The following is a 23092-nucleotide window of genomic DNA, read 5'->3' on the forward strand; positions in this document are numbered from 1 at the left end:
AGAAGAGTTTAATTCTTTTATTTATCACTGAAAATAGTAGAATTCTGTTACAGCAGAACTCATTACTATGAATATTTGCATGGGCCAAAAATAAAAGCATATCTCTGGAAACCTACTTAACCTACAATAGGAACTTGAATAATAGGTCATTAAAAGTAGTCAAGATAATAAAAGGTTAAACGATCTTAAAAGAGAAAGGGATAGTAATTGGTTCACGGTGGCTAAATCAGCATGTTTACCATCAAAAAGTCCCTAATGATGTCAGACAAGATATATTTTAAGGCAGAATAAATCTAGCACCAGACAAGAAGACATAGCATCTATGGATTAGATATTTCCTTCCTCTAAAGGAAAAATAGATGGAAATCAATTGATGGAATAAGCTGCAAGTATAAATACTGGCACCACTGGGTTCTTAAAGATGATGGGATACTTTCAAAATTTCGAGATTTTGAACCCAAAGCCCTATATTTATGTAAAAGAATGTGCAAAAAAAGGCAAAATAAAGGCTTTTAGAGAATTTTTAAGACATTTAAAAACTCAAAGTTTTCTTCCATAGGCAATATTGATGACACACTCCAGAAAAATTAAAGTCCCAAAGAAAAGAAAGAAATGGGACAAAAAGAATGCAAGTGTATAAAGAAACCAGTAAAAATTGTGGTTGTGTCTAAATAATATTGTTATGTAACGAGAGTAAAATATTTTATGGGGAATTTCTAGAAGAATAGAAATTTAATGCATTTTTTAATCCAACAAAAGGCAGGAAGAAGGATAAAAGCAAGACGAACTCGTGTAGTAAACTAAAAACATTAAATTGTAGTGAAGTAGAAAGAATTATCAGTAATCACAAAAAATGTGTTATAGTTTTCAGTTATAATGCTTTAATCGAAACCTCTGGTTTTAATTATATTAAATCAAGAAGGATTGCAAAGGGGCGCCTGGGTAGTTCAGTGGGTTAAGCTTCTGACTCTTGATTTTGGCTCAGGTCATGATCTCAGGGTGGTGAGACTGAGCCCCAAGCTGGGCTCCCCACTCAGCAGCATAGAGTCAGCTTGAGATTCTCTCTCTCACTCTCCCTCTGGCCCTCCTTCCTGCATTCTCTCTATCCTGTTAAAATAAATTATTATTAATAATAATAATAAATAAAAATGATACAATAAATAATAAATCTTTTAGAAATGGTTGCAAAACTTTAGCTTCTATTTATGAGATATTCAAAGTCAAATGGTAGAGATTTAAGAAGTTATTTCGAGCAACTGCTAATTGAAAAGTAGGGTGTAATAATGTTATCAGGAAAAATGGATTCAAGAAGAATCATATTAAACAGAACAAAGAAGAATAGTTCATATGGATTCAAATATATCAAACCATGAATGAGTCATTAACTTTTATATCCCTAATAACTTGGCAAATGCATATAAAGCAAAGGGGAGAAAAATATGGAGCAATTGATAAATTTGCAGTCTTAATGGAATATAGAAATGCATCTACTTCTGAAATGGACAGATCAACAAAAATTAAGTAAAATATAACTGATTTCAGTAGTATAGTTAAAACATTTGGCCCAATAGGCATGTGTAAAGCTTTGTATCTAATGTAAAAACATACTAGTTGTTTCCAACACTCATGGCATGTTTACAAAAATCTATCACGTGTATTTCATAAAAAGAATCTCAAAAAATTAAAATATAGAAATCATATAGGATATATTATTTGACCAAAAATCCAAAATTCAATATATTAGTTATTAACAAAAATTTGGCTAGGTAGCCTAGCCAAAACAAACTATTTACTTAGAATTTTTTTGGTGTTATTATGGTATGTTAGTCACCTACTGTACTTCATTAGTTTTTGATGTAGTGTTCCATGATTTATTATAACACCTGGTGCTCCAGGCAATACGTGCCCTCCTTAATACCCATCACTGGGCTCATCTATCCCCCCAACCAAAAAACCCCCTCAGTTTGTTTCCTGGAGTCCATAGTCTCTCATGGTTTGTCTCTTCCTCTGATTCCCCCCCTTCATTTTTTCCCTTCCTTCCCCTGATGTCCTCCATGTTATTCCTTATGTTCCACAAGTACGTGAAACCATATGATAATTGTTTTTCTCTGCTTGACTTATTTCACTTAGCACAATCCCCTCCAGTTCCATCCATGTCGATGCAAATGGTGGGTATTCATCCTTTCTGATGGCTGAGTAATATTCCATCGTGTATATGGACCACATCTTCTTTATCCATTCGTCTGTTGAAGGGTATCTCAGCTCCTTCCACAGTTTGCCTATTGTGGACATTGCTGCTATGAACATTGGGGTGTTACTTGGAGATTTAAAAAAGCATATACTTCTAATTCTTGGATTAAATAAGAAATCAAAATTGAATTGATAAATTATTAAAGAATTGATTTTTAAAAACAATATACATCCAAACTTAGGAAATATAGCTAAAGCAGGATTAGGGGAAAATGTGTAGCATTACTTATAATTAGGAGAGAACATGGAAAATAAATGGACTATATTTCAACTCAAGTGCTAGAAAAAGAATAACAAGTAAGTCCAAAAATGTGGGGGAAAACCCCAAAATAATGAAGAGAAAAGCAAAAATAAGTTAGGAAAAACAAGAGTAGTTTATCAGTATAACTTACTGATCAGTAAGAGGCCAAATTTTGTTCTTTTAAAAGACTTTTAAAATAGACAAACACTTGGCAGTTGTAATCAAGAAAAAGAGAGGGGGCGTCTGAGTGGCTTATGGGTTAAGCGGTTAAGGGTTTGGCTCAGGTCATAATCTCAGGGTCCTGACATGGAACACTACATTGGGTTCTCTGCTCCATGGGGAGTCTGTTCCTCCTTCTCCCTCTGCTTCTCCCTCTACTTGTGCTCCCTCCCTCTCTGTCTCTCAAAATAAAATCTTAAGAAAAAAAAAAAAGAAAAAGAAAGGGAGAGAGAAGCCTTATAAAGATAACCTTAATAATAAGGAAGCAATGTAACAGATACAGATAACTTTAAAAATTATGAGAATTTGCACTGTCCTTATTTGAGTAAATGTGAAAATCTAAATGCAAGGATGATTTCTCATAAATTCCTATAATTGGTTTATAAGAAGTTAGAAGGTAAATATATCTTTTCCTAAAAAGGGAACCTAGCCCAAATAGTTATGAATAATCAAGTTCATCATACATCAAAAATCCCATGTCACATAAAATGTCAAAAGCATAGAAAAAGATGGACCTTCCTAACTTATTTTAGAGCTCCAAAAGCAAAGATGACATAAAAGGAATAGTTTATAGTAGCATCAAAACTAATAAAATTCTGAGCAATAAATTTAACAAAATAAGTGCAAAACTTGTACTTTTAGAACTATGTAACATTCTCAAAAGACATCAAGTATTAAGTAGAGAAACATCTTATGGTCATGGATCAAAAGACATAATATTGTTAAGGTGGTAATCTACTCCCAAACTAATCTACAGATTCAACACAATACCCATTAAAGTTCCATTTGGCTTCTTTGCAAAAATTGAAAAGCTGATCCTAAAATTCATATGGAGATTTAAAAATTCATATTTAAGAAATCTATATAGCTAAAACAATCTTGAAAAAGAACAGGAAAGTTGGAAGATTCATACTCCTGATTTTAAGCTTACTCCAAAACTACAGTAGTCAGGACAGTGTTGTATTGGCATAGGAGAGACATCTAGGTCAGTGGACTGGAACTCAGAGCTCAGGGGGAAAAAAAAAACACAACCCAAAAACCTTAAATTGAGACACCTTGGTGGCTCAGTCAGTTGAGCATCTGCCTTCAGTTCAGGTCATGATCCCAGGGTCCTGGTCAGGGGGGAGTCTGCCTCTCCCCTTCCCCTCTGCTTGTGCCTTCTCTCTGTCAAATAAATAAAATATTTGAAAAAAACTTAAATTTATGGTCAATTGTTTTTTTGACAATGGTGACAAGACAATTCAATGGAGGAAAGAATAGTTTTTTTAAACTGTTGGTGTTGGGACAACCGGATATTCACATGTGAAAGAATGAAGTTCTTAACTCACATTGTACACAAGAAGCAACTCAAAATGGACCATAATGCTAAAGGTAAGAGCTAAAACTAGAACATTTCTAGAAGAAAGAGTAAGTGTATATGTTCATGGCATTGGATTAGGCAATGGTTTCTTAGGTATGACACCAAAAACACCAATAAAGAAAACAAGATAAGCTGGGCATCATCAAAATTAAAAAACTTTTGTGCTTGAAAGGACACCATCAAGAAAGTGAAATGCTAACCCACAGAATGGGAGAAAATATTTGCAAATCATATACCTGACAAAGGAGTTGTATCCAGAATACATAAGGAACTCTTACAACCTAATAATAATAAAAAAATCCAATTAAAAATAGGCAAAGGATTTGAATAGACATTTCTCCAAAGAAGATACACACAGCTGGTGAATAAGCACATGCAAAATGTGCTCAACATCATTAGCCATCAAATGCAAATCCGAACCATGGTGAGATACCACTTCACATCCGCTAGGATGTTTACAATCAAAAGCAGAGATGCTAGTGTTGATGAGGATGGGGAGAAATTGAACCTTTCATACATTGCTTGTAGGAACACGGAATGTCTTTTAGAAAACAACCTGGTAGTTCCTCAAGAGATTAAACACAGATTTGAAATATGACCCAGCTAGTCTACTCTAAAATATATACCCAAGAGAAATAAAAACCTATATGCTCACAAAAATTTGTATGTTCATAACAGCTTTATTCGTAAGAGTCATAAGGCAGAAATCATCCAAATGTCCATTAACTGATGAATGAATAAACCCATGTGGTATATGCATGAAAATTCAGCCATAATAGGAAGGATACTGCTATAACAAGGATGAGCTTTGAAAAAATTATGCTAAATGAAAGACAACAATCACAAAAGACCACCCATTATATGATCCCATTTATGTGAATTGTCCAGAATCGGCCAGTCTATAGAGACAGGAAGTAGACTAGTGGTTGCCAAGGTTAGGGGTACATGTGAGGGGAGATGCTGGTTGCTGCTAATGGGATTCTTTTTTGGGTGGTGAGAATGTTCTAAAATTAATTGTGGTGATGGTTATACAAACTCTGTAAATATAGTAAAAGTCAATGAATTCTCTACTTTAAATTGGTGAATTGTATGGTATATGAATTCTATCTCAACAAACTGTTAGAACGTATTCAAACAAAGTGAAAACCAGTTTCTCCTATTCACTGTCAATATATCAAATAAAATATTAGCAAACTAAGTCAGCATTATATAAAAAGTATATTATTAACCCAGACATGCTAGGGTAATCAATCACAAGTAAATATATTATTACAATTACAGTAAAAGATTTGGCATTTAATATATAAGGATTTAAATACAGGATTTTGCCATTTTGGAGGAGGAACAGAGAGAAGAGTTTATTAACCCTCCACACTGCCAAGCTTTTTAAAAATAAATTTAGAAAGAGAGAGAGTGCATGTGTGTTCACAAGCTAGGGGGAGGGGCTGAGGGAGAGGGAGAAGCGGCTCTGCAGGGTTCAATCCCAGGACCCCAAGATTATGACCTGAGCCAAAGGCAGATGCTTAATTGAACGAGCCACCCAGGCACCCCCACATTGCAAGTCTTTAACATGTCAGAATGACAGGCTTTTATAACACAAATATAGCCAAGACCATTAGTGGGAGTTGCCTTTTAGTTAGTAAGGTTGGAGGGGCTTTGGGATGCTCGGCAGGGGGATGGAGACTTGGTGATAATCAAGTGGAAGAGATGGAGACCTGCATCTCTCAGATGGAGAAGGTGAGACCCCTGGCAGCATGGGAAAGAAAGGTCAACATCATAGATACAAGTCAGCTAATTTCAAAAAGGCTCTTCAGAAAGGGATAATATACATTTGGAAAGTGGCAAAGAGGCTTTAACTCTAGTTAAGGACAAGAAGCATTACCATGAGAAAGGACTGATCCCTCACTTTCCCAATATACTGACAAATTAAGTGATCCGAGCTTTGTGTTCCTCTCAATGAGATGAAATAAAAAGCGATTTCAATCACCTTGTTCTGTTTCCAAGGACAGCACTCCCCACCCCTGGCCTTTGTCCCCAGTGCAGGAAGGGCCAAGGCCCATGGTGTTGAGGTTAAAGCTGCATGTTACATCATCCCATAGGTTTTCTGCAAGTGGAATGATGCAGGAGGTTGTTATGTCTAATTTCAAGGATAGAGCAGTGACCTTTCCAAGTCTCAAATTTATGCTGATATTTTCATTGTAATAACAGCTTCCCTGAATTCTTTCCTTAGCTCACTTCAATATAAGAGCTGCTTAATCGATTCTATTACTCTTTGAGTATATTATTTTTTATATATGATATACCCATATTGTAATCTGCCCGCCAAGGTAATTCCAGACCAACCATGCCCTTGTGTTACAGGGTTGCACAAGCTTCTGGTAACAGCCACATTGAGATGGAAGCTTGCTACCGTGTCCTTACAAAATCTTATTTAACTGATATCATGCTCTTCATATTTCAGGGGTTCCTTAGGCCATTAGGTCTACTTTTTAAGACTCTTATATTCAACCATCTTACTTTACTTGAAATATTTTCTGTATTTAATGGGCTTATAATGCTGGTAAAACCATCTCACCCAAGATTCTTCTCCCTCCCTCCCTTCTTTCTTCCCTTCCTTCCTTCCTTGCTTCCTTGATAGGATTGTATCTCTCTCTCTCTCTTTTTTTTTTAAAAGATTTTATTTATTTATTTATTTGACAGACAGAGATCATAAGTAGGTAGAAAGGCAGGCAGAGACAGAAAGAGGGGTAAACAGGCTCCCCGCTGAGCAGAGAGCCCTACTCGGGGCTCGATCGCAGGACCCTGGGATCATGACCTGAGCCAAAGGCAGAGGCCTTAACCCACTGAGCCACCCAGGTGCCCTCATAGGATTGTATCTCATCTAAGCAAACAATAAAGACATATTCACGTGGCAAAATAGTAATAGCTTGCATTTACTGAGTATGCATTATGTACCCAGTCCGAGCTAAGTGCTTTACACACAATATTTCTGTTTTCATTAGCCAGCCTCATTTTAAATTCTAGACCACAAATCTCAAAAGGGCAGTCAGCACCTCACTTCTTTCTGTACTTCCTAGGATGTTCTTTTTCTCACTACAGTGATGATATCAGACTTTTTCAGTCTTTGCAAAACCCAACTTCTGTCCCTATATTCATCCCAGCTGTTGGGCTTGCTCATACTTTGATGAGAAAATAGAAGCAATCAGATGGGAACAAACATCATCCAGCCAACCAAATCTCCAAATTTCCTTGCATTTGCGCTTCTGCTCTGCACCTTGCTTCTTGTTGCAATGGATGAAGATCACCTACTTTCCTCCTTTGTCTTTTCTAGGATTTTGCTCTTGGACAAATCCCCTTCTCTTGCCTGCATTTCTAATGCCTTTCTCTCTGTGGTATAGTTCTACCAGGAGGTAAAAACCCTCTAACAATTTCCATTTTGAAAAGACAAAAATAAAAACCTCCCTTACCTCATTCTTTTCTTGCCAAGCCCATTTCTCCAATCTTCCAAAGAGTTGTTTTTATTACTCTCTCCACTTGTTCAAGACCCATCTCTCCTAGCCCCCTCCAAACAGGCTTCTCTTTACGTAGCACTGAGACCATTCTTGCCAGAGTTTGGTTGACCTTCATATTGCCAGTTGAATTGTTATTTCACATGGTTGTTTTTTTTTCCCCCCTTACTTGACTTCAGTATTTGATGACATGAACTACTCCTTTCTTCTTTTGGTTTCTATGACATCACCCTCTCTTTGTTTTCTTCCATATCACCTGTCTTACTATTTCCAGCACCTTTGCTGACTCCTTGTCTGCTCAGACTATGCCAGTGTGATCATTAAGGTAGGAGGAAAATCAGAAGGTGAAGTTTTGAATACCAAAGGAAGGAGGTGTGGATCCTCGAGGCTGAATTAAGAGTGGTAGTCACCAGCAGAGGACAGTTGAACCCAGGGACCTGGGAACATCACAGATGCATTCAGTGGCATTATGGTGTCAGGATAGGGACAGAGCTGAAGTAGAGGAGGTAGTTATTCCAAACATTTGGGAGACAAGGAAGGGGCTCAGATCACTCCCAGTTGGGTTATACTGGTTATAATAAGCTACTAGAAAGAAGGAAATGCATTAGAATTCCCCCTTGAGCTAAAGAATAAAGAGAGAGAGGAAATTATTCTGCATCAAAAACACCTTTGAGGAAGGGAAAAAAATGTAGGCAATTATTTAAATAAAACCATTCAGCCTTGAGAAATGGGTAGGACACAGAGAGAGTGTGAGAAAACAGATTAAGTAAAAGAAAATCTGTTAGTTCACCTCACCTTAATTCCCTTTGCATATTAGTTCTCTTTAATGATAATACTCCTTAAGAGAAACATGAAAATTTGTAGAGCTGTCAATAAGAGCAATTGGTTTGGAGGGCAAGATCATTCTAAGCTAACAGAATAAGATTCGTCTTCATGCACGAGCTAGGATGTTGTGAAAATATTATGAACCATTGGCCATAAACGCAGTTCCCATGTTGTATAGCCAGGGTGCTAAGTTATAGTAGTGGAGGAAACGCTACAGCCTGTCTTCTTTTAGTTACTCAGAGTGATAATTTTAGGTGTCTTTCAGAGTAACTAATTAGAAAGTATGGAGATTGCAAAACCAGTTCAAACAAAAATATGGGCAAACTTCAGAGTAAAAGAAAGTACTACTATATCCCATACATGTTTCACTGTGTCAGTTAATGGAGTTGCCACTGACCCAATAGGCCTAGCAGGAAATCTGGGCCTACCCTTCTTCCCTTCTCTCCACTCTTTCTGCTTGGTCCTTTGAATCAGTTGCCAACCCTTGAACACCTTCTTTCAGCCTCATTATTGCTTTAAGCCTGGGTGCGGAGGTGATTATGTCATCTGTGGGTCCCTTCCCTGCCTCCACACAGACCTTCGTTCTTGAGTACAACCAAGAAAGACTCTAATGCCAGACTCTCAAGTAAGCAAGCCCTTCTTAGAAAGATCAAAAGCGAAAGTACACTCTTAGAATGGGAAAACTGGTCCAGAAATGGCAACTGTACGAGTGGTTGGGGCAGTCTTCTTCTTTTATGCTTGTGTTGTTCAAGGGACAGCGCTAGAGCAGTCTCTGAGATTGCTTCCAGTCATCTAAGGGATTCTTTCTACTGGTTGGGAAGGGGAGTTTGGTGCCCTACATGGTCCTTGTCAGATATCATGACAGCCTTACCCCTAAAGGGGTAGAAACCACAATGTAAATGAAGCTATAGTTTACTTTAGGGCAGCAGTTATAAGGAAAAGTACAGGCGGGCTCCCTGGGGTTTTCCCAGCTCTTTGTGTTCTGGGGATAGTAGGCAGTTTCTGGATTTTAAAATTATTAAAAAAAAATTTTATTATTAATTAATGTATTTACTTATTTTTGATTTTTATTTTTAGTGGCCCAAAAATTCTGTTCCTTGCTCATACCCAGCTAACTGCCCATTTTATCAGATGTGGAGTAGGATTTTGTGAAATCTTAGAATATTGGTAGGGAAAGGGGACTGGCATGGGCTGGCACATGTATTCTTAAAAAGCATCCCAGGGGATACTGACCCTCACCTCCCCACAGTTAAGAACTGCAAGGTGTTAAATAAATTTTCATTAATTCTGTGTCTTCTCTTCCTTCCTAAAGTGTAGACTTCCAGAGGGAAGGATTATATATTTTTCTTTTTATCTATCTGGTCCCAGGCACCTTGCCTGGCAAAGGGTAGACCCTAAGCCCGTGCTGCTGGAGTCAGTGAGTGAATGTTTGTTTATAATCCACACCTGGATATCTCTATAGAGATGTTCCAGAAGCACCTTGAACTCAACATGACCCCAAATTGATCTTTTAATCTGGATTGTGCTTAAACTTGTACTTCCATTTCTGTGTTGGTTGGTGGAATGGAGTCATGCAGTCTCAGCCTTTCCAGTGTGTGTACAATTTGAGTGCCCAGTAGCCACTCACTTTTTCTCTTAAACTTCTTGTTTCTTGAGTCATTATTCTCCTCTGATTTTCTTTCCACCTTTCTGGCTACTCTTCCTCTGCCAGTCCACAGGTCCAGGGCCCTTGGTACCAATGAAATTTTATAAGGTCACCAAGTGACCTCATCTATTTATACATTTCCACTTCCATCCATGTCCCACTCACCCTCTAATGTCAACCTCCAGCCCTGATCTCTACAAATGTAGATCCACCTACCTCCTGGACCTCTCCACTTGGTCAGTATCTCAAATGCAACATATCCAAAAAGGAATTTGTCTTCCCTCAATATCCCCCAGATCAGTGAATGGGACCAATATTTTCCCTATGTCACACCTCAGTCTTTTTCACACCCCATATCCAACCAATTCCCAAATCCTGTTTTTGACTCTAAAATGTCTCCTGGATGCACCAAAATTCTCCTTTCTCCCTGCCTTAATCTAACCTTAATCTAAGCTGTCTTTTTTTTTTTTTTTTTTTTTTTAAATCTAAGCTGTCTTGATTCCTTCCTGGACTCTACAGGAAGTCTCTAAATTAGTTTATCCACAGTCTCCTTGCTCTGCTGTCATGTATTCCTTACACTAAAAAAGTCAGAGCAATTAAAAAGAATAAATTCATAAATCTGATAAGGCCACTTGCCTCTCAAACTTTTCAGTGTCTTACTTTTAACCATGGACTGAGGACAAAATGCCCTGTATCAATCCAGACATGCACATAAATGATGTTTATCTGTGATAAATGGAATGGTGATGGGGGAACATGCAAAATGCTCTGTGGTGAGAGGAAGGAGGGAATCATGCAACGAGGTAGAAAATGATATTTTAATAGTGAATTCCAGTACTCAGATTAGGTGCAGAGCTTTCTCTGGGTAAGTGCTTGGGACAGAAAGTGGGACACCTATATGCTGAGTTTTCAGTGGGGCCAAGGCATCACAGAGGCCTGTGGAGTTGGCCAAACAATCCTGGGGATCAGAGAGGAGGAGGCAGGACATAGCAGGAAACTGGTGCTGTGTGGGAAGTCCACTATTGGTTGGAAAGAGGACTTTTAGAAAGGGAATACCAAAATGGAATTATCAGCTACTAGGTGATATGCCCCCACCTACTTCCCCACCCCACCCCCAACCTCTGCAAGCTTCTGCTGCCCATCAGCCCTTTAGTGATGTTTACTATTAAGGGATGATTGATTGTTGTCTTTGTTGTTTGAATGAAAATAGTGAAGGGATAAATGCAGTGCAAAATAGAGCCTGCAACAAGGGAGAAAAGATCAGAAACTGTGGATTTTCACAAGTGCAAACTCACAGGCTTCTGGGAAAGGCTTTGGGTTTCACAGGAAATAGAATTAGGAGTTTGAACCAGTGTAGATTTGAAACTAGATTTTAAGTGGCATGTAGTTTACTTCCAACTCCAGCAGTCTGGGTTACACTACAGTTCTCCTAGGCTGGGAGGGGCCAGGACCATCATACAGGAGGTGACATTTGAGCCAAGCCTTCTTAAAAAATAGATAGGCTTGGTGCAAAAATAATGAATACTGTTATGCTGAAAATAAAAAATAAATTTTAAAAAATAGATAGGCTTTTCACAGTAAGAGGGAGGCATTCCAGGGGGCTGAATATAATATGGGAAGACACAGAGTTGAGAAAAGTCTTATTTTTAATGGTTTGTGACCCCCGGAGTGTAAGTGGGACCCTGCCAGGAGCTGTGATTCAGAATTCCCATAGGGTACAGGGCTGTAACAATGCCTGGAATAGGCTTTCCAACCATATTTTGATCTGTAATTTTAGCATTAGCTGAGATGTATATTTTCTCCTGCAATCAAAGACTGAGTGGAGGCCAGGAGAGCAGAATCTTAACTGCTTCAAGTCAAGAAGGGGTGTCTTAATCCTTTGTCATTGGACAGTTCAACAATTGATGGGCACCAAGCTGACATTTGGCCAAGTGACATCAGCAGAGCCACTGAACCTCAGATAAGCAGTATTTCAATAGCCCATGGTCACAAGGAGGAATTGCTACTGGACACAGAAAAGCCAATAACAGTGTCATTCAAAGACAGAAAGGAACCTTGATTCTGCCAGACTGAGGAGAGCAACCCATTCATCACCAGGATGGTTCTACAAAGACCCAAATTACAAATGGGGTGGAAATGCTCATTCACAGAATCTGTTCTCAGCAGAGCATTTGTGACACATGGGCTACATTTATCAGGGCAAAGAATACTTGTCCAGCCTTACCCTTTTAAAGACTGGCCCTTCCTCAAAGATGGAAGTCTTTTTCTGACTTCTGAGTGAGTCTGTCATGAAAAGAATAAAATAGTAGGGAAGAATAAACTAGAAAAGACAGGCTTGAAAGTAAAAGTTATTGTCATTATGAGAAAACAGGAAGGGCATGTTGAAGATGGAAGTGCAACAGAAAATACTTACTAACCCCACTGCCTGCAAATTGCCCTTTTATCTTCAATTAAGAAATGGACATATTGCTCTATGGGCAACAATTACATGCCTTTTCATTCTGTCACCTGACTACCTGACCCCTTATGGTTGTGACCCATCATGGCTCTGGGCCAGCATTGCTCCTTTTCATTTGATATCACAACACATGGTGAAGAACATGGATGACTCTCATGGTCTTCAGGCCACCAGATACTCAGCCTTGCTTCTGTAACCTTCTTGGGAAAGTATAGACTGAGAACTTGGCAAACTTGTTGGGGCTGTCTGGGAAGTGACAAAGACATACTCTCCAAATGGCTCTGATTATAGCAGAGTACAGACTCTCCTGGACTTACGGAAGATCTTAAGAGATGACAGATGTGCGATGTTCATTGCCCATTGCCTGCACAAATAGACTTTCCAGAGGTTCTCAGGTTATCTGGGCTTGTGAACAGCTGAGCCTACCTGACTGAGGGCTTTGGGTGCTATAAATCAAGGGAGGTAGAGCTGGTTAGAGCTGTTGCCTGGTTCACCTGACTGCCAATGCCACATGGCTCTCTCTCTACTAGCAGAGATTTAACTTGGGTTCACTTGAGAGAACTGCAAGGAAACTTGATGGGAAATCCCCACACCTCAAGGCCACCCACTGGGTTGTTTCCGGACAAAAATAACCTGGTGTCTTTCAGTAGTTCAGTTAAGGGAGTTGGGTAGTAATAGACATTCCCTCCCTGGGATGGGAAGGAGAGCAAGGAAGACAGCAAGACAGACAGAAAGCTTTTCCCTGAAGGCATGGGCAAAACCCATCCCAGGCCAGACCAATAGATTGGGGCTCTCAGGATGACCTCTCCACCTCTGCCCTGCTTTCAGCTGCCCTTCAAGCACCGGGTCAGGTCTTGAGAATTAGCACTGTTCCTGAAAGTACAGGGATGGGGACCAGCTTGTGTGTGGGGGAATTTGAGTCATCAAAAGTATGCTAGGGTTTTCCAACTAGTAGGTGTTCTCCAAGTCTTTTTGGCTATATGTTCCATTACAAAAAACTGACAATGCATGCTCAAAATAAGTATATTCATTTGTAAATTATTTATATGTATTCTCATCTATCATATATTTCATATTGGAAAGCTTACTTCCATATAAAAAATAAGTATAAAAAGAAGTTTTAATATTTCTTTCACCTGACCATCTCTACACCCCATGTGTCATCTGTACCCCCACTCTGGATGACTACTTTAATTGTTAAGTTCCTGATGTTCTGGATTTTGGTGGGCAAAGAACAAAGAAGAGGGATCCACTTGAAGGAAAGTTGGGTCATGGATGGGCACATAGGCTGTGTCCAAAGAAATCAGTGAAATGCGTGAGCATCTCAAAGTTCTCCCACCTTATCAGTGATGGCAAGAAGGGGTGATTGCATCCAAGAACTCTGTGTTAACTCTCGCTCAGTCTGGAGACCATGTTTTAAGACGTCCAGCTAAACTAAGCCAAATTTACCGGCAAATTCACTGGGATCCACGGGTTGTGAGCATCTATGGATACAGGGGCTTGTGTTTTCAGACTTCAGGGAGCAGATGCCTAAATGGTTTATTGCCCACTGGACTGCCCTAATGTCTCTAGGAGAGGGAGAAGGGAGAAGTGAAGGTTTGGGGGAGCCTCCTGCTGCTCCATGCTGTTGTTGAGATTCCTCCTATGCACTCCAGTGCTATGAGGATGCTCACCGCCCACCTGTGGGCATGAGAGGGACGGCTCCCTGTTGTACAAAGTCTTCAGTTCAGTCACATGGGTGTGGGGCAACCACACAGCCCAGATGAACGACGTTGGTTTCAAACACCTGCTCCATGCCAGGCTCTGGGTGGGACGAATATAAACCAGTTCCTGAAGAAGCTTTCAGGTCGGTGCAGGAAAACTATGCAAACATGAGCATGCATTGCAGGGGATGTCTTGATCTGGGTTTTCCCCAAAGGAGGCTCTGTGTTCAGTAGTTCCTTGGGGAGATGACCCCAGGATACGTGCTCAGGGAGGGAGAATGTGAGTACATGAAGGGACGGATAGTCAGAAGTGAGGCATAATGAACAGGGTGCTGCTGTGGGTAACTGGCCTCTATCTTGCAGGGGTCCCTCTGAGGGACTCCACGGAACCTGGGAACCTTGCTGCTCAGCTGTGACCAGCATCATTGGCATCCCCCGGGAGCTGGTGGATTGCAGCACTGTGCACCCTCCTCCCCAACCAAGACCTGCTGAAGCAGAATTTGTTTGCACCTTAACATTGGAGAAGCAGTATCTTAAGAAGCCTGTCTTAAGGCTTTCATCTTTATCAAACATGATAGCTTTGATATAAAACATAGTTGTCCATATTGTAGGACTTGATTCTTCCAAACTGGATCCCTCTAAATAACTTCTTTGAGGTTTCCAATGTTTGAAGTGGATATTAAAGTTTTCTAGTCCCTTGAAATCTCTTTAAAATGCAACTCCATTTACCTGCACTTTGTCATAATTATAACTCAATTGTAGAGACAGAAGGTTCACACAACCAACCGTTCTGTAAAATGCAAATTGTGCATGGGAAATACTTCCCCTGGGAGAAAATGGAGTAGCTGCTGTGTGAGAAGTTATTTTTAAAAGAACACACCAAATGTCTCCCGTGCTTTAGTGTTTTACCAAACATTTCAATGAATCGAGGACCCTTTAGAAAGATCAATACACGCACACACACACAGAGTGAGAGCAAGAGCAAGAGAGAGAAAGAGAGAGAGCGAGAGGTGCTACATTTTGGGAAACATGTAAACATAACAGAAGTTTCATATATGAATTGGAAATGTCAAAACCAAGCAGGTCAATACTTTGCTTACCCATCCTTCATATTGTTATGTGATTTTTAACCTTTGATAGCCACTCATCTTCATTTCGCCCCCAACAGAAGGATTAATCTAAGATGTTAAAATGTATTTTTCAGGGAGTGTATCAGTTAGTCATTTCCATGTAATAAACTACTGCCAGTCTCAGTGGTTTAAAAGATGGATTGTTTATTCTTGCTCATAGGTCTAAAGGTTGGTGGGGTGTCTCTGCTGATCTCAGCTGAACCTGGCCGCAAACCACAAGTTGGTCCGGTCTGGGTCTATTCCTTGGACCAGTTGGCGGCTTGTGGCACGTTCTTAAGGTGGGAATGGCAAAATAAAAATGGACAAACCCAACTCAATAAACATATCTGAAGCCCCTTATGTAGCTCTTCTGTTAACATCTGATTTGCCAAGGCAAGTCATGTGGCCAAGTCCAAACCAAGGGTTGGAGAATGTTGCGGTCTGAATGTTTGTGTCCCCGCCCCTGCCCTATTCATATTTTGAATCCCAATGCCTCAGGTGATGGTATAAAGAGATAGGGCTTTTGGGAGGTGATGAAGTCAGGAGAGGTCTGTCCTCAAAACTGGGATTAGTGTGCTTTTAGAAGAGGATCTCTCACCTGCTTCCAGCATGTGAGGGCATAGTGAGAGGCCGGCAGCCTGCAATGGCTTCTGGTACCCCAGGCCATGTTGACACTCCAGTTTTGGATTTCTAGCCTCCAGAACTGTGAGAAAGAATTTCTGTTGTTTATGAACTGCTCGGTCTCTAGAATTTTGTCATAGCAGCCCAAATGGACTAAGAGAAGTATGTTCTACCAGCGCTAAGGCAAGTCACATGACCCAGCCCAAAGTCCAGTGTAGTGCTCGGCTCCCAGAGTCAGGGTGAAAAGGGAGTGCGTACTTGTGGAACAATGATCTTTCTGACTGTCAGTGGGAAAAGTGGGGCACAGCATTTTACCTAAGTCCTGGTGCTGATATTTGAATGATTTTCATGTCCTAAGAGTAAAAGTACCTATAATATATTATATATACTATATATACACATTTACTATAAATACCTTAAGTATACTATAGTACCTATAGTACTCCAGGATTCTGCTGAGTTTCTTCATGGGTTACTTCATTTAGCCTTGTAACAACACGAAGAAGATTTTTATAACCCATCTCACATATAAGGCCATAGGCCACAGAGCTAGTAAATGGAAAGTCTTAAGAGTGGAACCCAGTGTTTTCTGGCAGCCTTCAAGTGCTTTGAATATTAGGTCACGTTATTATTTATTTATTTTTTTTTTGTCATGGCAAATCAAGCACTTATCTCTTTGGGGAAAATATCATTGCTACACTGTTCCTATTTACCCCAGAAGCAAGAAGAGCTGCGCATCATTCTTGATATTCAAATTGTTTGCTCAAATGGATTCTCTTGAATATTCGGACGGATGAGGCAGATTGGTTGCTCAGCAATGCTTTGGGGGTTTCTGGGCTAGAGAGGTGGAATGTTCCTGCTGCTGGAGTGTGACTGGACTGTCTTTACTACATGTCCAGCTGTCCTTTGGGATGGGGCCGTGGGGACGGAGGATGGAGAAATCAAGAATCAAGAATTCCAGCCAGGAAATGCTGCCCGAAGAGGACTTCAGATGGTGTTCTCCCCCACTTCTGAAATACCCTGTCCACCTAAATGTTAGCTTGTTTGCTCTCGGTGCTTAGCAAACACTGTTGTGCCAGGCACATGCGTAGTAATGTAGAGAAAGTAGACCGAGCTCTGGGGATGACTGGGTGACTCCCATAAATCTGTGTCTTAACAGGTGATTCTGATGCCCACTCAAGTTTGAATATGACCGTGTTAAGCCTCCAGGTGGTGAAGGCCAGTGGCTTCTCTCCATATTATTATTATTCACTCATTTACTTCCAGTGGGAGGAGGGTTCCTACTTCTTCTTGGGGATGGCAACATCCAGTGTCAGGACAGGCCAGCCTCAGAGAAGCAACAGTTGTCACTGGACCCGTGAAAGACTCTGGGAGACTCAGAGTCCTGCTTCCTGTGCAGGGGCCTCTCTGCCCACATCCAGGCTTCCCTCCAGGGTCCCAGCGTCCCTAGCCTTGGCATTGATCACATTTTGTGTGAGATAATTCTTGGTTGCAGGTGGTTCTGCATTGTAGGATGTTTGGCAGCATCCCTGGCCACTGTCCACTGTATGCCAGTAACAACCCCCCGCCAAGTTATGACCATCAGAAAGGTCTCCTGAGGGAGAAACCTACACTGTTCCCCTCCTCCCCCTCTGCTTTGAATACTGCGGCTCTCAGGACAGTGAGTAACCCAGAAGCAAATGGTGAGACTGGAAGGAACGGGGGTGTAAGGCAACAGTAGCTTTGAAGGTTGGCCCCTCCAATGACTAAATATTGACTTCTTTCCCTGTCCCCTCGGCACTCCCAGTCTTCCCCAACCCCAAAAAGTGCACACCCACATACATTATTTTCATAAATGACTTTTACTTCTTTATCATTTCTCTTGACAGTAATTCTTGGCAATGTGCATATAACATGAAGGCAAGCATAACTTTCAGAAGTCATCAGAGATATGGTCCTATTGTCCTCATTTTCTTAAACCATTAAAATATTTTCATTTATAAAAATTAATCTAAATATAAATATTGACACTGAAGATCAAAATCACTTGATGACAAAATAATTCTTCTGAAACTATAACATATACTTATGGTTTTTAATAGTAAATTAAATCTTTGCACTTATTTGGCACAAGGAAACCTTTATAAAATTTCGAATGCCATAGAGCAGGCTTCTTCTTTTTTTTTCTTTTTCTCTTTCTTTCTTTCTTTTTTTTTTTTTTTTTTGCAAGGCTTAGACAGTTTACACATTTTTGTCAAAGAAAACTGAATATTTTAACACTGTAACACAACAATAGTTGCTTTTCATGCCTCTTAAAGAAAACATTCTATTTGGAACTCAGATCTTTTTTTGTTGTGTTTTTAAAATTTGTATTTGTCTGCTTTGAGTCACACCAACAGAAAAAAAAAGCCAAAGACTTAATTTCCAAAGAGTCATTTCTGTTGGGTAACACATACACAGCATCAGCAGGGAGTATCACTGGAAGATAGGTAGACCCCCGTCAGGAAGGGATCCTAACACACATCTCAGCAACAAATCAGGTCTGGGAATGTGCGTAGCAGCGGAAGAATGTAGAAGTTGAAACAAACACGGAGTGAGGCTTTTGTGAGGCTTTCCAATTAGATTTAGTTTCAAGGTGTGACTTGGGCAAACTAATCTCTTTGGCCCCCTCTGTTTCCAGATCTGAAAAATGGGGACATCTACCAAAAGCGTTGCTCTAAGGATTAAAGTTAGAAGAAACTGCTTCCTGAAAGCAGTCACTTAATACATTTCGGTCAAACTATCCCCTTGCTTCTCATGATTTGCTTCCTTTGATTCAGAATGTCCCAGGGACAGATTTAAGAAAGGTTGTAAATGCTCAATTCATTGTGTGAAATTCCATTCCATTTGTCTTTATAAACACACTCTACGTAGTCATGCATTTGAGACTAGGAATGTGGAGCTCCCGTGGGCTCTTGTGTCCACTAATTCAGTTTATCTCTGCCTTTTTTATGCCTGTTCTTCCCCAGGTGATTCTTTAATCATGTTTACTTTTAAGGTCATTCTATTACTTTTGCTGAATATTTATTGGGAAATAAATTTTGGAGGACAATTTCTCACGTGGTTATTGTCTGCAAGAATCCATTTACCCAAACCCCATTAGACGCATGATCATCGCTAAACCACATCATGTGGATTCTGGACAGTGCCCTAAAGTTAAGCCAATGGTAGGCGTTCTCAAGTTCCACTCCCCTTCAGAGTGGGGAGACTGTCCGTAAGTCCAGGGAAGAGCCCTGAATTCTCAGTGAGACCTTGTTTCAGATAGGCCTGGACATGGCATGAGTGAGGCAGAGCTTTCCACTTCGTGGCTTGTGATGGCAAAGTGATGGGAATGACTGGTTGTGCCAGCTGTGGGGGAGGTTGGAACTTCCCAGGAAGGAGGTGGCTGAAAGGCGGCATCCTCTCTGGGTGCACGCTCCCCAAATGGGACAGTCCTGATGTTCACTACAGGGGCGTTTGCACTTTTTTTTCCTTAGCACTTGTGGGACAAAGATGCTTGTGAGAGATTAGCAAGACCTGATGATGAATTAAATGATGATACAGATTTCCCTTCCTTCCATCCCCCAGCCCCCAGTAGTTTTCCTTTGGACAAATAACTGTTGGCACGTACTTCTACTTGAATGAGAGGGACCAAAAAAAAACCCCAAAAAACCAAAACCAAAATCAATCTTAAAGACAACACATAGTAGCAAAGCAGATAGGGAAAAGATGGATCTTTTGAACATGGAGCTCTGCTGTTGGAAGCCAGCGTCTCAGTTTGCTGTCTGGGATTCCCCTGGGAGCCTAAGGCAGAGAGTGGGCAAGCCGGCAGCGCCGAAGTCCAGGACTGCTTGCTGGGTGAGGTATCGGGACAGCCCTGTGCAGCAGTGCACTGTGGCCTCCCCAGGCCCTCTCCTCAGGTGGAAATCCGCACAGTATTTGATGGCTGTGGGGTCAAGGCACTGTCGTGTACAGCCGGAGGCAGTGGGTCATTGGCAGTGGAGTCCTGGGACGCTAATACATCACCGCTGACTCCAGAGTGGGCTCCTGTGGGGAGACAGAGGGCACTGTGGCTGTTTAACACTCTCTCTCACCCTCTCCTTCTGCCCCTCCACCCCACAGAGAGGGAATAATTCAGTGGCATTTGCTACACTCACAATGTCACGTGGCCACCACCTCTACCTAGTTTCAAAGCCTACTGTGCCTCTAAAGTAAAACATCTTACCCACCAAGTGGTTTCTTCCTATGGCCCCTCCCCACAGGCCTTAGCAACCACTAATCTATGTTCTAGCTCTAGGAAAGGTAATGTTTTTAACTATCTTATTTATAACAGATTCCTTCCCTGGCACTAATGGTCTGCCCTTTAAAATGCGATAAATGCATCTTTTTAGCTCTTTGAAGTAACAGTCGGGAGCAAGGTAACTGGACTTTAAAAGGTCAGGGGTAGTGGCTGAGCAGTGAAGAAGAGGCAGTGGGCAGAGCTGTTGTCATGTGATGCCCAAGAGATGCAGTGATTTGTAACCCCAAAGGACATGCCACCATTATGCTGTTACTTGGGGCTCCTGCTCTCAGGGGACAAGGACCGTGAGGCGGAGGAAGGGGAAGGGAAGAATGGTGATGCATAAAAGGCAGAAGAATAAACTTGCCCTTGCTTCAGTCTTGTCACCCAGATGCTATCTGCCCTCAGTGTAATGGTACCATGGGGTCAGTTCAGCTGGATTATCACTTCCCACGGAAGCCCCACCAGGCATAGGTAGGTGTCTAGTCAAATGATCCGTTAGCCCTCTGTACAAGCTCTCTCCAGAGTTTGTGCAAATTATCTACTGTCCCTTCCTTTGTGTTTCGAGACAGCTGTTGAACTTTTTTTTTCAGGAACACACAACAAGTAATTAATGACTCACAAGAAATTTAAGGATGAGTGAATGTGGATCAAAAACAGGATACAAATTCTGATACCTCAACCAGACCCTACATTCCTATGTACCCATTTTTAGTTCTCTCATATCAAACCCTACAAGGAGTTGCGAGGATGTATCCCTGTATCAAAGAGGTTAGCAATACCAGGCAGGGTGCTCATCGCTTCTCATTGGCACACTTAACTGCCAATTCCCTGACCAACAGACCATGAGACCAGGCAGGAAGGATGCTTCCTGGGGCTCTGATGGGGGAGGTGGGGACAGGAGGGCTACAGAATGGAGGCCTCATCTACAGTGCAAGTGACGGTCATCGAGACACAACTTACCATCAAATCCTTGGTGGTGTTTTTCCTTTCATTAGTCCTGTTTGTCGAGGAGCCTTGGAGAATGAAGTTGCGGTTAAATGTTTTTGTGGTGGTCACTGAAGATGACTCCATGTTTTCAGCTAAAAGGAAACAGATGGAAATAAGTGGTACCCAGAAGCAGTCCGAGTGTTGAGGAAGAAAGACCAGGTGTCCCCATGACCCAGATTTTGGTTCTAGGTTTGGTATCTCATTCCAGTCTACAGGTATGACTGCAGAAGTTTTTAATTTTATGTTTATTTTTATGATACACACCAAACAAATTCAAGACTCATTAGTGGCTCTCCAGGAAAAGGTAGTTTGGAGATAATCCACCATAGTTCATAAATTCTTTCTTTATTTTTCTTAAGGTAGACTCCATGCTCAGCATGGAGCCCAACACAGGGCTTGAATTCAAGACCCTGAGATTAAGACCTGAGTTGAGATCAAGAGTCAGATGCCTAACCGACTGAGCCACCCAGGCAACCCAGGCATAGTTCATAAATTCTTATTTGCAATTCTGGAATATAAAAGGTTTTCAAGGTTGTAAATCCTTATAACTTTGGGGCCAAAATTGTCCAATGGCCAAACATGACTTACACTGACATATAGCCATTTAAAATCCTTGTCCATCCCACTGAGAGTGAACATTCTCATGTTTTGGTGCAAGGATATTAAAGTGTTTATCAGCTGCTGCCCGAGACACCACGGGGCAGGGGCTATTAGGAAATATACTGGACTTGTACCATATTACTTTTCTAATGTCCAGGATATTCTGAAACATTTACTTATCCAAGGTTTCAAATAAGGGGCAATGGATCTGTAACACATTGTAATTGTATAAGGTTTTCAATTAGCAATAATCGTGCCTCAGATAAACTTCATTGGCTATGATACTGCCACTGTGCAAAGCTTGTATAAGGTTTTATGGATTCAAGAAATGTTGAACAAAGAATGGTGGAGCCAAGACTCAAACATACCTTCTGATTGTCTACTCTTCTGATTTGTAGATCTAAATTCCTAGTTTGGCATCATCATATGTGGCTCTTGAATCCAGGGAAATTGTTGAAAATGCCCAGTGTATGAGGAGGACCCACCGGCATTGCTGGAATCCCTTGTGGGTTGTGCACTGTGTTAGATGCCTCTGGTGCCCTGCCCACATTTCCCAGACATGTCACACATTCTGGCATCCAGCACATTCCAACAGCATGCTTCTGTGAGCACTGCCACTTTCTCTTGGCTCGTGTATGGGGTGGGGCAGAAGTACCAGGGAATTAATGCCTCTCCCCCACCCCCATAAATGTCAGGGGATGATAGCTGAGAGTTGAAATCCTCATCTTCCTATTCTTTGGGCAGGGGACTGTGAGGTGCCGTCAGTACTGTCTCCCAGGGATGACTCCAGGGGCTCAGTCAGTTAGCCGTCTGCCTTTGGCTCAGGTCATGATCCCAGGGTTCTGGGATCCTGCTTCTCCCTCTGCTTGCTGCTCCCCCTGCTTGTGCTTGCACACACTTTCTCTCTGACAAATAAATAAATAAATAAAATCTTAAAAAAAAATACTGTCTCCCAGAAGTCCTCAGCAATAAATCCTGCTAAGGACTTCTGGGAGACAGTATTTTAGTCTCATTTGCCTGGAGAAATAAACTACAAATTATATTGTATTGCATTGACTTGATTTCCTTTCCTGAATCATTTCTCTCCTGTCCTACCAGTTTCTTGGAATTGCTTCCCAAATCCCGCCTTTGTCTTGGGGTCTGCTTCTGGGGGATTCAAGTCAAGACAGAGTCTTCACAAGAGCACTTCTGGTGAGAAATCTGCATTAGATCCGGTCCTCAAACTCAGATCGCTGAGTAACTCAAAGTAAGTCAGGATTATTTCTTTGGTAGTTCTGCGGTTTACT

General features: G+C 41.1%; 1 protein-coding gene and 1 pseudogene across 8 annotated transcripts in view; both read right to left on the reverse strand.

Moving 5' to 3' along the window:
• Window positions 1-17765: 17765 nt before the first annotated feature.
• Window positions 17766-23092, reverse strand: part of MYRIP (myosin VIIA and Rab interacting protein) — a 392721-nt gene continuing 387394 nt past the window's right edge. For all 8 annotated transcript variants that reach the window (XM_032345061.1, XM_032345144.1, XM_032345567.1 and 5 more), the window contains 2 exons: window positions 21180-21298; window positions 17766-19984 (listed from right to left, as the gene is read on the reverse strand). In XM_032345061.1, coding sequence (XP_032200952.1) covers window positions 19952-19984; window positions 21180-21298 — 152 coding nt within the window. In that variant the 3' untranslated portion in view covers window positions 17766-19951. The remainder of the gene's footprint in view (window positions 19985-21179; window positions 21299-23092) is intronic.
• On the reverse strand, window positions 21982-22108 carry LOC116581067 (annotated as a pseudogene).

This window comes from Mustela erminea, chromosome 1 (assembly GCF_009829155.1).
Source record: "Mustela erminea isolate mMusErm1 chromosome 1, mMusErm1.Pri, whole genome shotgun sequence".
NCBI lineage: Eukaryota > Metazoa > Chordata > Mammalia > Carnivora > Mustelidae > Mustela > Mustela erminea.